Below are 13,124 nucleotides of genomic sequence, written 5' to 3'. Positions count from 1 at the left end.
TCGGGAGCTGATGCTCTGCAGAACGCGTATGCCTTACCTGGAAATCTAAGAAAACCCCAAAGTCAAACTTCCTTTCCTTTCTTTTCCTTTCCTTTTTTCCTTCTTCTTCTATCTTTTTTTTTTTTTTTTTTTTTTTTGAGACAGGGTCTTGCTATGTACCCCAGGCGGGCCTCGAACTCTCAGCAATCTTCCTGCCTCAGCCTCCTAAGTGCTGGAGTGACAGGCACGTGCTGCCACACCCTCTCAAAAGAAAAAATGTAAGGAATAACGAGTCAGCCCTGTCCCGGGATGGACACAGACCAGGGACCTGTTTCAGAGTCACCCAGAACCTACCGCAGCCCTAGCATCCTCACTCACCCCAGGGCTGGGGATGAGCTCGCCCGGAGTCCCTCAGCCGGGAAGGGCAGCGGGTGGCAGCATGGGAGGGCAATGAGCCACGTTGAAACCTGCTTTATTCTAGAAGCTTTCCTCATTGCCCCCCTCTGCGCCCCGGGTCCTCTCTGGCCAGGGGCTGTGGAAATCAGGAGGCTCCCGCGGTCCCAGGGGAGACGCTGAACCCTCAGGCGCCCCCAGGGACGTGGTGCTGCAGCGGAGTCTCAGGGCGGCCCTGGCCAGCAGCCGGGGTGCCTGGGGTCGCAGCTGCGCCTGGATGGCCCAGATGGGGGGCCGGGGGCCCTCCTCGCCCAGGCTCTCTGCGGCCGAGTCGGAGCCGTCCTCGGAGCTGGCCACCGGCCGCTTGCAGAGGGGACAGGCGCGGTGGGGGGCCTGGGCCAGCCAGGGGTCGATGCAGCTGCAGTGGTAGGCGTGGGAGCAGGGCAGGATCTTGAGCTCGTCGCCCTCCTCGTACTGGTCCAGGCAGATGGCGCACAGGTCGCTGTGGCGCGTGTAGACTCTCACCTGCGCCTTCTGGCGGGTCTGCGTCTTCACCGACGGCGCCCGGCACCACCAGCCGCGCGCCCAGAGCCCCAGGCGCCGCAGGACCAGGAAGGCCACGGCCACGGGGGCCAGGCTGTGGCCCAGCGTCCAGGCGACGGCCAGCGCAGGCTGCTGGTGCGGGTCGGGGCAGGCCGGGGCGTCGGGCAGCAGCACCACCTGGGCCGACTTGTCGCAGCGCAGGATGACGCGCAGGTCCTGGGAGGCGGCCTCGCCCACGAACACGGCGGGGATGGCGATCTGCCGCCGCAGGCCCTCGGAGACGGGCGCCATGCGCACCAGCTCGTCCGAGCCCACGTTGTGCACGATGGCGGCCTCGAAGCCGGCGCGCTGGGCGTGCAGCACCTTGAGGTCGAAGGTGCAGTCGTAGCGCCGGATGAGCACGATGCCGCCCAGCGAGCCGTTGTCCCCCGGCTGCGGGCCCTCGATGGGCTGGCACGCGTTGGCGGGCCTGGCCTCCGTCAGGTAGCCCCGCACGCCCTGGGGGGCCAGGGGGACCCCGAACAGCGCCGGCATGTCCGCAAAGTCCACCGAGCTGGAGTTGCCGTCCAGCACGGCCCGCACCACGGCCCGCGACGGGGACAGCAGCAGGGACAGCGTCAGGCAGGCCGTGAGAGCCACCCGGGCCGACCACGCCTGCCCCACGGCCGCCCTGTCCTCCAGCCACCGGCTGCTAGGCCCCCCGGGAGCCCCAGACGGGCGGCCTCTGAGCATCTTGGGGCCTCCTAGGGGACCTGTGGCCAGGGTGGGGGTGGAGGTGACCAGGACTGGGGCTTACAGGCAGCGATGCACAGATGCCAACGCCCACATGGCGCCGCGGAAGCCCAGCCTCAGGACTGCTGCTCCTGGTGGCCTCGCTGCCAGAAGCCCGCAGGGTTCCAGACGCCTGGCCACTGTGACATCACCAGTCACCTCTGTTCCCACAGCCCCTCTGGCTGGAACAGCATTCCCGAGTCCCTGACGAGGGAGTCTGGGCAACCTTAAAAACCCTTCTGGCTGGGCGTGGTGGCTCGGGAGGCTGAGGCAGGAGGATTGCAGTGAGTTCCAGGCCAGCCTGGGCTGCATAATGAAGCCCTGTCTCAAAAAAAACAAAAGAAGCGGGCTGGGGGTTTAGCTCAGAGGCACAGCGTCTGCCTGGCAAGCGTGAGGTTGTGAGTTCAATTCCCAGTACTGGAAAAAAACAAACAACAACAACAACAAAAACCGAAAGAAAGAAACCTGGGAGACAGAGCAACCAGGCTGTGGGACCCAAGGAGGCCGGAGTTTTGCAGAGGCCTCAGTGGCACAGATTCCCTCGGCACTGTGCTAAGACAGTGCTGTTACGCACCGTCTCCGCAGTGCGCTGGCCGCTGTGGAGGACAGGCCCCTGTGCCATCACATGAGGTCCCCGGCTTATTTGGGGACCTTTCCCACCATGTGGTAAATATTTTGAGTTTTTATTTTTGGTTTATTCCAGTACTGGGGATTGAACCCAGGGCCTTCACACTGAGCTCTGGCCCCAGTCTTTTTTATTTTTTTTTTTATTTGGAGAGACATTCTCCGTAAATCACTAAGTTGCCTAGGCTGGGCTTGAACTTGAGATCCTCCTGCCTCAGCCTCCCAGAGTGCCAGGTGTGCATCACCACGTCTGATTTTATATCTGAACTCTCTCTCTCTCTCTCTCTCTCTCTCTCTCTCTCTCTGATTCCACTTCAGTCTCCGTTCATTTCCATCTTTCTGACTACAGCATGTGTCTGCCTTGTTCCTTCCGGTGTTAGCCCACATCACCGCCTCATCTACCTCTGTCCCCGTCTTTCTCTGCACATCTCTGTCTCTGTCCCATCGTCCCCACATCTTTTCCCCTCTGTTCCTAGCTTCATCACTGTTTGTCTCTGTCTGGGTTTTTCTGAGGCTCTGTGCCCCTCTCGCTAGGTCTCTGTCATCTCTGCGCCCGGCCTGCAGCTGTCCCATGGCTGACAGGTCTGGATGCCATAAAGCCGGAGGCATTGTCGTCCTGAGGCCCTGGAGGACAGCCAGGCAGACCTGACCTCACTCCTCTCTTCCTGGGCCACCAGTAGCCTCCCAGTTCAGCATTCAGCCCCAGCTATAAACCGAGGCAGGCCTGGCACAGACGCAAACGTTTCCTAGACGCCATTGCCTGTGAACCTCCCCACATGGTCAGCTTTCCATCACTATCACAAAATACCAGGGACGGTCAATGTATGTGGAGGGAAGGCTCCTTCTGGTTCTAGTTGTGATGCTGAAGTCTGAGATGTCCCTGGTGACCCAAGGCCCTGGGCTGAGGATTAGGCTCCCAGGGCAGCAAGCAAATAGGTAAATCTGTTGATCCCTTGACCCGTGAACAAGTTGGTCACTTCCTCCTTCTACCTCTGCCTCCGGCTGAGGCGACAGGAGCAGCTCTTGCCTGGAGTCGGCACACCATTTACTGAACCCAGGGGAGCCGTGAGCCACGGGGACTCTTCCTCTGCGAGGTTGTGTGTGTCAGGGATTTTGTCTCGTAATGGAACAGCTACCATCTCTCTCAGTTCCATGGAGACTGTAGACACCTCCACCCCATGCCAAAGCTCAAAGGAGGCTGCATTGGGGCTTGGCACCCTCTCTTTCCACCTGGTGCCCCGAGCCTCCAGCCCTGTTCCAGTTCTCCCCCGCTGCTTCCCGGGCACCCAGCAGTGTGTCTCTGTGGTTACCCACTCTTTGCTAATTACCTGCTGTATACCAGACCTACGTTTCCTGTCCCCGGCCTCCCAGGGCTCTGTCTCCTACCAGGCAAACCCAAGCCCTTCCCAGTGAGAGACAAGCAGCAATGGGCCCTTGAGGGAAAGGAGAGAGGGTAAGGCAAAGCTCCGGCCTGGCAGAGCTGTGAAAAGCTCACTGAGTCACAAGGTGAGTTTAAGGAGAAATGGGCTACTTGTACAGTCTCAAAGTAGCTCTCCCAAGACACATATTCACTTGGAAATGACACAAGCTTTCAGGCGGGGCATGGTGGTATACATCTGTCATCCCAGCACTTGACAGGCTGAGGCAGGAGGATTGCTGTGAGTTCGAGGCCAGCCTGAGCTACAAAGTGAGTTCAAGGCCAGCCTGAACTGCATAGTGAGACCCTGTCTCAAAAAGAACCCCTCCCCCAAAAAAAGAAAAGGAAAAAAATACAAGTTTCCATTGGGTGCAGTGGTGCACACCTATAATCCCAGAATTCTGGGAGACTGAGGCAGGAGAATCACATGTTTAAGTCCAGCCTGGGCAACTGACTGACTTATCGAGACACTGTCTCAAAATAAATGGAGCTCAGTGCAAAGGCCCTGGGTTTAGTGCCCAGTACTAAAAAAAAGAGGAGGAAGAGGAGGATAAGGAGAAGGAAAAGTTGCCAAAGACCACCTCTGACCCATCCACCTTGGCTGTGTGTGGTGAAATATCATGCTGCATTCCAGAAATACATGCAATAAATGTGCATCAATTAAAAATCAAAAAGCATTCTTTGGAAAACTAACCAAACTCAAAGTGCGTGGCTCTGTTAGCAGTAGGTGCCCCACAAGCGTCCTGGTTTGATCGCCGCGCTGTGGTTATATAAGATGCTCACTTTAAGGGAAGCAGGGAGGAGGGTATTCAGAAACTCAGTGCTATTTTTGCAATTTTTCTGTAAGTTTAAAATTATTTCAAAACAAAACATTTTTTTAAAAAAAAATCAGAAATCCTTAAGGTACTAAAAAAATCCTTAAGCACTAAGGAAAAAATAAGTCTCAGAAAGAGGCAGTGGGTGATCCAGGGGACAGGGAGGGACATCCTCTCTGCGTGGGGGACATTTAAACAGACAGCTGAAGGATGAGGAGGATTTGGCAGGAAGGGACAAGGTGTGGCCAGACCAGGGTTCTCTGGGGCAAGAGCAGTGTGTGCAAAGGTCCTGGGGCCCCCAGCTTGGCTGTGTCTAAGGGAGAGGTGAGGCGTGGGTGGCAGGGAATACAGGGGACACGGGCTCCTGGAGGAGGGGCTTGGGGACCATGTATGTCTTATTGCCTGCATCACGCGGAGCCCAGGTGGCAGCAGAACACTCATGGCAGAGGCTGTGGAGGATCTTGGTCCCAGGGTATCTTGACCCCAGGCCCAGATGGCAGGAGAATCAGATGGCAACCACAGGGCCATGGTGTCACCTGGCAGGCAGAAGCTGAGCCCTCATCCTGTCTCCTGTCCTCCGGCTCAGAGACCCTGCCTGCCGAAATGCTGAGCCTTGCCACTGGTGTGTGTGTGTGTGTGTGTGTGTGTGTGTGCGTGCGCGCACGCGTGCGTGTGTTTAATTTGGGAATGAATTTAATTCTAATTCCGCCGACTTCAGGGATGGGAAACAGCTGTCTAACGAGTTAACATTGGGTTTTAAATAGCCGGCATCTGTTTGCCGTCTGCACCAGCACCCGCCTGCCGAGGCCATCCTGCAGCTCCCAGGGAGCGCATGATTTGGGGGTTCCTGGCTGAGGCTCTGGAGACCACACAGAGCATGAGTCTGGGGAGCCCTGAGACCCCCCCCAAGGGGGAAATTTCCCTGGAGCCACATGGTGTTCCCTGAGGGCCTGGTATCCAGTAGGTGCTCAACAAATGCTTGCAGGAACCCAGACGAAGCCAGAAATGGAGGCGCACATCTGCCATCCCTGCGCACGGGAGGCTGAGGCAGGAGGACTGCTGCGCGTTTGAGGTCAGCCTGGGCTACAGAGCAAGAGCCTGTCTTGGGAAATAAAAATTAAAAAGTAAATTAAATTTAAAAAAGAAGAAAGGAACTATATAGCTCCCAGACAGCAGGAGCAGCAGAGGCCCTGAGGGAGGCTCACAAAACAGCAAGAAGCCTGGCGGGTACCTGTCGCAGGTTGCACTGGAACCCAGGGGCTGCAGCAAGCCCTTGCAGGCTTGGGGTGGAGAAGTGGGATCCAATCTGCAGCAGCTCTATGGCTCCCACTTGGGTTTCTGTGTGCATTTACTGAGCTCCTACTGGATACCACGCCCTCAGGGAGCGCTGTGCTGAGAGAGGGAGGTGCTGAAGGTGACCCCAGTCCCGTCCCAGTTCCAGGCAGTGCAGCCGCTGTTGGATGGTCTTGGGCTCAGTCACATGGCCTGTCCTCAGCTCCCCCTTTCTTTTTCCTCTCTCTCCTCCCCTTTCTGTAAGTGACATGCACACGGGCTCTGAGTCATTGAGAGATGGAAGGAGACGACCCAGGCCCAGCCCCTTGGACGCACCATCATCGTGGCTAAAATGGACCTGGAGTGGCCCCCAAAGGCCTGTGTTGAAGGCTTGGTCCTAGCTTGGTGCTGTGGGAGGTGGTGGGGCCTTTAAGGGGTGGGGTCTGGTGTGAAAGGAGAGGTTATTGGGGGTGTGGTCTTTGGCTGGTTGGGCGTGGCCTCCAATGGGGGCATGGCCTGGAGGCACTGTGTTCAGACCAACCTGACTCAGGGTGGCCCAAGCGGAAAACTGCCTTGGCGTCAGGCTGAGCAGGACGGATCAGGTCCAGCCGCATCACGGAGGGTCCTCAAAACAGCATAGTGCCTGGGAATTGCAGAATTAAAGGAGCCAGGCACCCAAGAGCTTCTGCCCAGGGGAAGCTTGGAAAGTGCAAAACAGCCAGGCTACTCAGGAGGCTGAGGCAGGAGGGTCGAAAATGTGAAGCTAGCTCAGGCAACTTAGTGATACCCTGTCTCAAAAAAAAAAGGGAGGGAGGACAGGAAAGCGCAAGGAAGGAAGGAAAAAGCGGGGAGGGAAGGGAAAGAAAGAAAACACAAACTAATTTATAGTGACCGAAAGCAGATCAGTGGTTGCTTGGAAAAGGGAGACTGGGGAAGCCCGGCCCGACCTGACCGAGTCCGGCCCCAGCTCAGGGCGCACTGATAATCACCCCCCAGCTTGCGGCCAGACCCGCCCTGCGCCGAGGCCTCCTCCGAGAACTCAAGGTTGCTGGAGAGCCTGGAGGCAGATGGGGGTGCCAGGTGAGCCCAGCGAGCCCACCCACGTGCATGCATGTGTGAGCAGGGATGCACGCTCACGGGCACGCGCACACGTGCAGACGTCATCGCTTAGCAGCGGGACTACCTTGCCAGAAACGCGGCCTCGGCAGCGTCACCCTGCAGATGCCCTAGAGCCGGCTCCCCGGAGGAACCAGCCACGTCTCCCAGGGAGGAGACCCCAGGACCCAGGCGGCCGCCATTGACTGAAATGTCGTTAAACAGCTCATAGCTATACAGAGCTATATATCTCCACAAGAAACTCAATAGTTGTTTTTTTGTTTTTGTTTTTTTCTTTGAGACAGCGTCTGGCTATGTAGTTCAGGCTGGCCTTGAACGCATTGTGTAGCCTAGGCTGGCCTTGAAATTGTAGAGATTGGGCTGGGGATATAGCTCAGTGGCATAAGCGCCTGCCTGGCAAGCACAAAAAAAAAAAAAAAAAATTGTAGACATCCTCCTGCCTCAGCCTTCCCAGTGCTGGGACTACAGGTGTGTGCCACCACAATATTTAAAGTGTACAAACAGCTGGGCATGGTGTGCAAGCCTGTAATCCCAGCACTGGGGAGGCTGAGGCAGGAGGATCATTGTGAGTTTGAGACCAGCCTGGGCTACAAAGTGAGCTTAAGTCCAGCCTGAACTGCATAGCGAGATCCTGTCTCAAAAAGACAAAAAATAAAATAAAATAAAATAAAGTGTACAAACAATTAACTGAAAGATTTAAAGTGTACACATTGGGTTATATATGCCCAAATTCATCCACACTTGTATTTATTTATTTTATTTTGCGGCGCTGGCAATGGAAGGCACAGTGCTCCACCACTGAGCTACACCCTCAGTGCTTTTTATCTTTTATTTTGAGACAGGATCTCACTGAGTTGCCCTAGCTGGGCTCAAACTCGCCACCCTCCTGCCTCAGCCCTCCACAGTGCTGGGATGCCAGGTGCCTGTTACGGTCCCCGGCAAACCTATACACCTTAAATATTTGCCGTGTGTTACAAACCAGTTGCACCTCAGTTAAGCTACAAACACAAAATAAACCAACACCCTGCCGCGCCAAGTGACTTAGCCCAGCGCCCACGCACAGAGCCCACCGGCAAGTGGCTGTCACAGTAACCAGAGACAGGCAGAAGCGATGGGAGGGACACGCTGGCCACTGGTCCCCTCCCCTGCCCTGCGCGAACCCGTCTCCCGGGAAAGGAGCCCGGGCCTCGTCAGCCTTGGCCTCACCCGGGCCACAGAAAGCAATTTCTTAAAGCTCTGCTCTCCGCCAACGAGGCCGAAGATTAATTACAGCCATAAACGCAAGGGGCGCCGCGTAAATATTTCATAGACGCGAGGGTGCGCTTGCGCGCGCACGTAGCCTGCAGGCTGCTCCTTCCCGGTCCGGTCTCCTCCTTCCTGGTTGGGTCCGTTGTTTTTCTTTAAAGGAAACCTCAGGAAGCTGGGCGTGGTGGCGCACACCTTTCATCCACGCACTCAGAGGAGGCTGAGGCAGGAGGGTCAGCGGCAATTCCAGGCCAGCGTGGGTGACATAGTGAGACCCTGTCTCAATAAAATGAAATACAGTAAAATAAAGGAAGCTGCAAGTATGGAGCAGGGAAGCCGCTCTGAGCCTCCTCTTCTCTTGCCTGGGGTCGGCTTCAGGGCTCTGATGTGGGGGAGGGCGTGGGGACTGACTGCTCTCCTAGGGAGACCCGGGGCCCTGTGTCCCTACAGAACTGACACGTTCCTGGGAGGAAGGCTTGGGTTTTAAACCCAGATCTAGGATGGATCAGAGAGGTCTGAATCTGGTTCGGCCTCTGACACGTCCCGGCTGTATGAAGTCAGGAAGTATGAACGGCTTGACCTCTCTGGGCCGTGGTTTCTGCTGCACAAAATGAGGATCACACTCTCAGCTGAGACTGGGGGGCACAGCGCAGCCTAATGTAGATCTAAAATCCTTCCAGAGGAGACTGAACCCAGGGCCTTCACACTGAGCTCCGTCCCCAGGCCTTTTTCTGTTTTTGACTTTGAGACAGGGTCTTGCCAAGTTGCTGAATGGCCCCCCGCTGGACTCAAACTTAAATTCCTCCTGCCTCAGCCTCCCAGAGTGCTGGGATGACAGGCCTGCCCACCACCCCCAACCAGAACCCTTATTTCTTATTCTCTCATCTTTGCACTTTACATAAGGAGGCTCAAAGCTGTGCAACGGTGGGGACCCTAGCGGGATGGAGCTGGAGGAACCCAGGGACGTTTCCACGATCACGAGGCCAGTGTGGAAACTGAGGCCCAGAGAGGCAGCAGGGCGGACCGGCAGGCCTCAGAGGAGCTGACACCCCGGTCACGTCGCTGCCGGTCCTGGCCGCCGCGAGCCACCTGCCTGCAGTTCAGCAGCTGTGACAGCGTCTGGGCTGCGGCGGCGATGCTGGCACTGTCACCTCCCAGGCCCGCAGTGACGGATGGTCGGAGGGAGCCAGAGTCGGCGCCCAGCTGGCCGCGTCCTCCTGCAGTTTCAGGGGACAGCTGCAGACGCTCAGTGACCCCAGAGGACAAAGAGACCCCGACTCCAGGAAGCTTTCCAGGCGCTGGGCCAGGAAGCGCCCAGCGCCGTGCAGGAGCAGAGGGAGCTGGAGCCGAGGGAGGAGGCGCAGAGCGGGAGAAGGGGCGGCCGTGCAGGGCCTCGCGCGCTGCAGGGGGACGGGGGCTTTGGCCCCAGGGAGGCGGGAGCTCTGGAGGGCTGAGGGCAGAGGCAGGAAGGACGACACTCAATGCTTGCGGCGCCCCCTGATGGCCGCTGCGGGGAGGACAGCCGGGGGGCGGTGGACTGGAAGGTGGAGGCAGGGCAGGGATGGCCTGGTGGGCTAGGAAGTCTGCTCTGAGAGCTCAGCTCTGAGTTGCAGGTGAGGGAGGAGCAACCTGAGGTCTTGGGTCGGACAGGGCCTCCAGGAGAACGCACAGCTGGTGCAAGGGCCCTGGGGCAAGAGGATGCAGCTTCTGGACCTCTCCGGACTCTGGGGGCCACAGTGAGAATTTCCATGTTGGTCTGAGGCACTGGGGAGCCATGGCCTGTTGTAGAGCAGGGGAGAGGCGCAGTAGGAGGCATGAAGCTGCACAGCCTCCCCCAAAGACACCCTCATCCCAGCTATGGAATAGATTGGCCTCTGTAGTAGTTGAACAGGGTCCCCCCTCCCCCTCACTCAAGTCCGTCCAGAAGCCCAGGAGTCTGGGGTCACAGGCAGGCACCCCCAGGCCAGGCTCTGGCTTTACCTTTGACCCTTGCAGGTGCAGAGAGGCCCTGCCCCGTGACGGTGTCAGGGACTTCCTGGTTCTCTGTACATCAAAGCAGAGCTTGCTTCCTCTGCCTCCAAGCTGCTACCTACACCGGGTGGGCAGGCAGGCAGGTAGGAGGGAGAAAGATAGATGGGCTCTTTCCTGCTCAAAACTCGTCCCTGGCTCCCTGGTTCCTTGGAATAAAGCCCAAGTCCCCCTGCAGCCTGCAGGGCCCTGCCGCCCACCTGTCCCCTCCGCACCTTCCCTCCTCCCACTCCATCCTGCTCCCTCTGCTCCTCGGGCTGCACCCTGCCCCAGGGCCTTTGCATAGCCCCACCCTCCACCTGCTGCTTTCTCCATCTCAGCAAATTCCTCATTCCTCAAGGCTCAGCTCGAACATCATTTAGTCACTCAGCATACACAAGGAAAGAGGGTACCAGAGACCGGTGTCAGAGTAGGTGCGGGCCAGGCTGTTGCGGGAGCGGGGAGGGAGGCAGGGGACAGCAGGGTGCAGGGAGCCCGGGGCTGGGAGCCGGCCCTGGGGGTGCACAGAGCCTTCTTCCTTCGCCCCCCGGCGTCCCGGCTTCCACTCGTCAACACTCGCCAGAGATGGGGGAAATATTTTCTCTCCGGCTGACACTTTTGGCAAAATACAATTCCTCCAGCTTTTTTCCCTGCAAAAAACATGTCCATCAAAACCGTCCCTGGGGCGCCTGCGGGAGGAGGAGGCTGCGGGGCTGGGTCCGGGGAGGAGATGGCGGCCACCGACCTCTCTTTCTCTCTCTCTGGAGTGCGGCAAGGACAGCAAAATGGTAAGATAACAGGGGAGACAGCAGGGCAGAGGCCACGTAACGCTACCATTTTTCAGATGTGGAAGCAGAGCTCAGAGAGGGTGAGACATTTCCCCCAAGTCATACAGCAGAGCTAAGGTGTACATCCAGATCCTGTCTGACTCCCCAGGGACCCTGCAGGAGCCTCTGTCTTCCTAGCGGGCAGAGAGGGAAGAGCAACAGACTCCGCAAGGGATTGGGAGACACAGAGCTTCAGCCGGGCTCCATGTGCCTGAGCTGTGGCCAGCAGCCCTCAGTTAAATCAGCCCTCAACAGACTCTTCCACCAGTGCCTGGCTGCTCCCCGTCACATATGTAGTCCCCAAACCCCTGGGCCAGCAGGCTAAAGAGAAAGGAAATAAGAGAGAGGGGTCTGGGGACTCCTAGGGTCCCCCACTTCCTCACCCAGAGTGGGAAGGGGAGGCTGTTCCCTGCTCTTACACTCTGATCAGACCCTGAAAAATAAAATTAGACTTCTGCTGCCAGGGAGAGTGAGGCCTGGACTCCGGCACCCCTTGGTGTGTGATCAGCTCCATTATTTCCTGTCTTTGAGCCCTGGGGGGTTGCAGTAAAAACACCAGACAAATAAGGGTATCAGCAAAGGTGGCCATGGTGACTCATGCCAGCATTCTAGGAGGCTGAGGCAGGAAGATCTCAAGTTCAAACCCAGCCTGGGCAACTTAGCAAGACCCTGCCTCAAAAGAAACAAAGGCTGGGGATGTAGTTCAGTGCAAAGGCCCTAGGTTCCATCCCCCAGACCAGAAAAACAGTAGGTAGAGGGCAGTGGAAAAGAACTTGGGGTATGGCCCTAATGTACCAAGTTCAAATCCCAGCTCTGGCACTTTTCACTGTGCACGTTTACATAAATTGCTTACCCTCTCTGTGCTGCAACTTCTCTTGGTAAAGGACACGTAGACCTAAGTCCTGGCTCCCAGTTTAAAGTGCTTGTGTTAATACACAGGACAGGGACCAGCACACAGTAGGCGCTTATAAAGCAAAGCGTAAATAGATATGTGATTCCTGATCGAGTAGGGAAACCAAGGCACGCTCCTGCCTCCCTGCAGAGGGGACCAGGCGAAAGGCTGCGGCAGGACGGCTCAGCCGGGAGCCCCAGCGCGGGAAGCTGCAGAGCGCCGCGCCCCGCCGGCCTCCACACGCAGCCCGCAGCCGCATAAATCCCGCTTTACGGCCCTTATTGACGGCAGGGGGGAGGGGGCGGCCCTGGCGAGGCCCGATTAATTTTCCCGTCTGGCATCTGTGTGCTGCGCGGCTTTCTGAGCTCCCGGTGGGAGGGGCAGAGCCAACCGGGGACAGGCCAGGCTGAGGACAAGGTCGTGGGGAGACTGGGGTGTTGCAGACGCTGCGGTGGGAGCACGGCTTTGGGGAGTCCCCAGCTCAGCCCATGCCTAGAGGATGGAGCAAGAGATGCCTCTAAACTCTGAGCCGAGGATCAAGCTTCAGGTTTCAAGTCAGGATGAAAATGAGCTTCACCAAGAACACATTTGAGCCAAAACCCAAAGCAAGTGTGGCTTTGGGCAGGCCAGCTGGCCGGCCCCGGGCGCAGCTGTGCAAAGGCCCTGCGGCAGGAAAGGGCCTGGCATCACAGCAAGGAGCCTGCGAGACGGGAGCAGAGGGGGGAGGGGCAGAGAGGGCACAGGGGAGGCGGGGAGGGGACAGGCAGCCATTCAGGGCCCTGTGGGTCGCAGGAGGACTTGGGCTTTGGCCTGGGAGGTAGGAGCTATGGGTGGCTGAGGGCAGAGGAGGGAGGACAGGGCTCCGTGCTCACAGCGCCCTCTGGCGGCTGTCTGGAGAACAGCTATGGAACCCAGGGAAAAGTTGAGTTAACGAAATTCTCGCGTGCTGGCCCCTAGCTGTGAAGCAGAGGCCTCCTCACCCTGGAAGAAACACCCCGACCTGGAAGAGGCGGTGAGGGCGTCCTGTGGGCTTCCCGCCTCTCCGCCGTCTTGCACGCAGGAGCCCTGGGGACCCACAGCCCGAACTCCTCCCGCTTTCTCCACGGCCAGGGAGCGTGTGCAGCTGTGGAATTTCATGATCTTTCAAGTTTTTTTTTAAAAATTGTATCGGGGCTGGGGATTTAGCTCAGCGGCACAGCGCCTGCCTGGCAAGCGCAAGGTCG

The 13,124-nt window shown here is 57.8% G+C and overlaps 1 protein-coding gene across 1 annotated transcript; it reads right to left on the bottom strand.

Moving 5' to 3' along the window:
• Positions 1-435: 435 nt before the first annotated feature.
• On the bottom strand, positions 436-1,814 carry Znrf4 (zinc and ring finger 4). The gene has a single exon (XM_005405770.1). It carries the CDS (start codon positions 1,645-1,647, stop codon positions 457-459), a length of 1,191 nt encoding a protein of 396 aa, XP_005405827.1. The 5' UTR covers positions 1,648-1,814; the 3' UTR covers positions 436-456.
• Positions 1,815-13,124: the final 11,310 nt, after the last annotated feature.

Source organism: Chinchilla lanigera, unplaced genomic scaffold, assembly GCF_000276665.1.
Source record: "Chinchilla lanigera isolate Chin_1 unplaced genomic scaffold, ChiLan1.0 scaffold00094, whole genome shotgun sequence".
NCBI lineage: Eukaryota > Metazoa > Chordata > Mammalia > Rodentia > Chinchillidae > Chinchilla > Chinchilla lanigera.
Note: the sequence above shows the minus strand (reverse complement) of the source record. Positions and strands in the feature narration are given on the sequence as shown.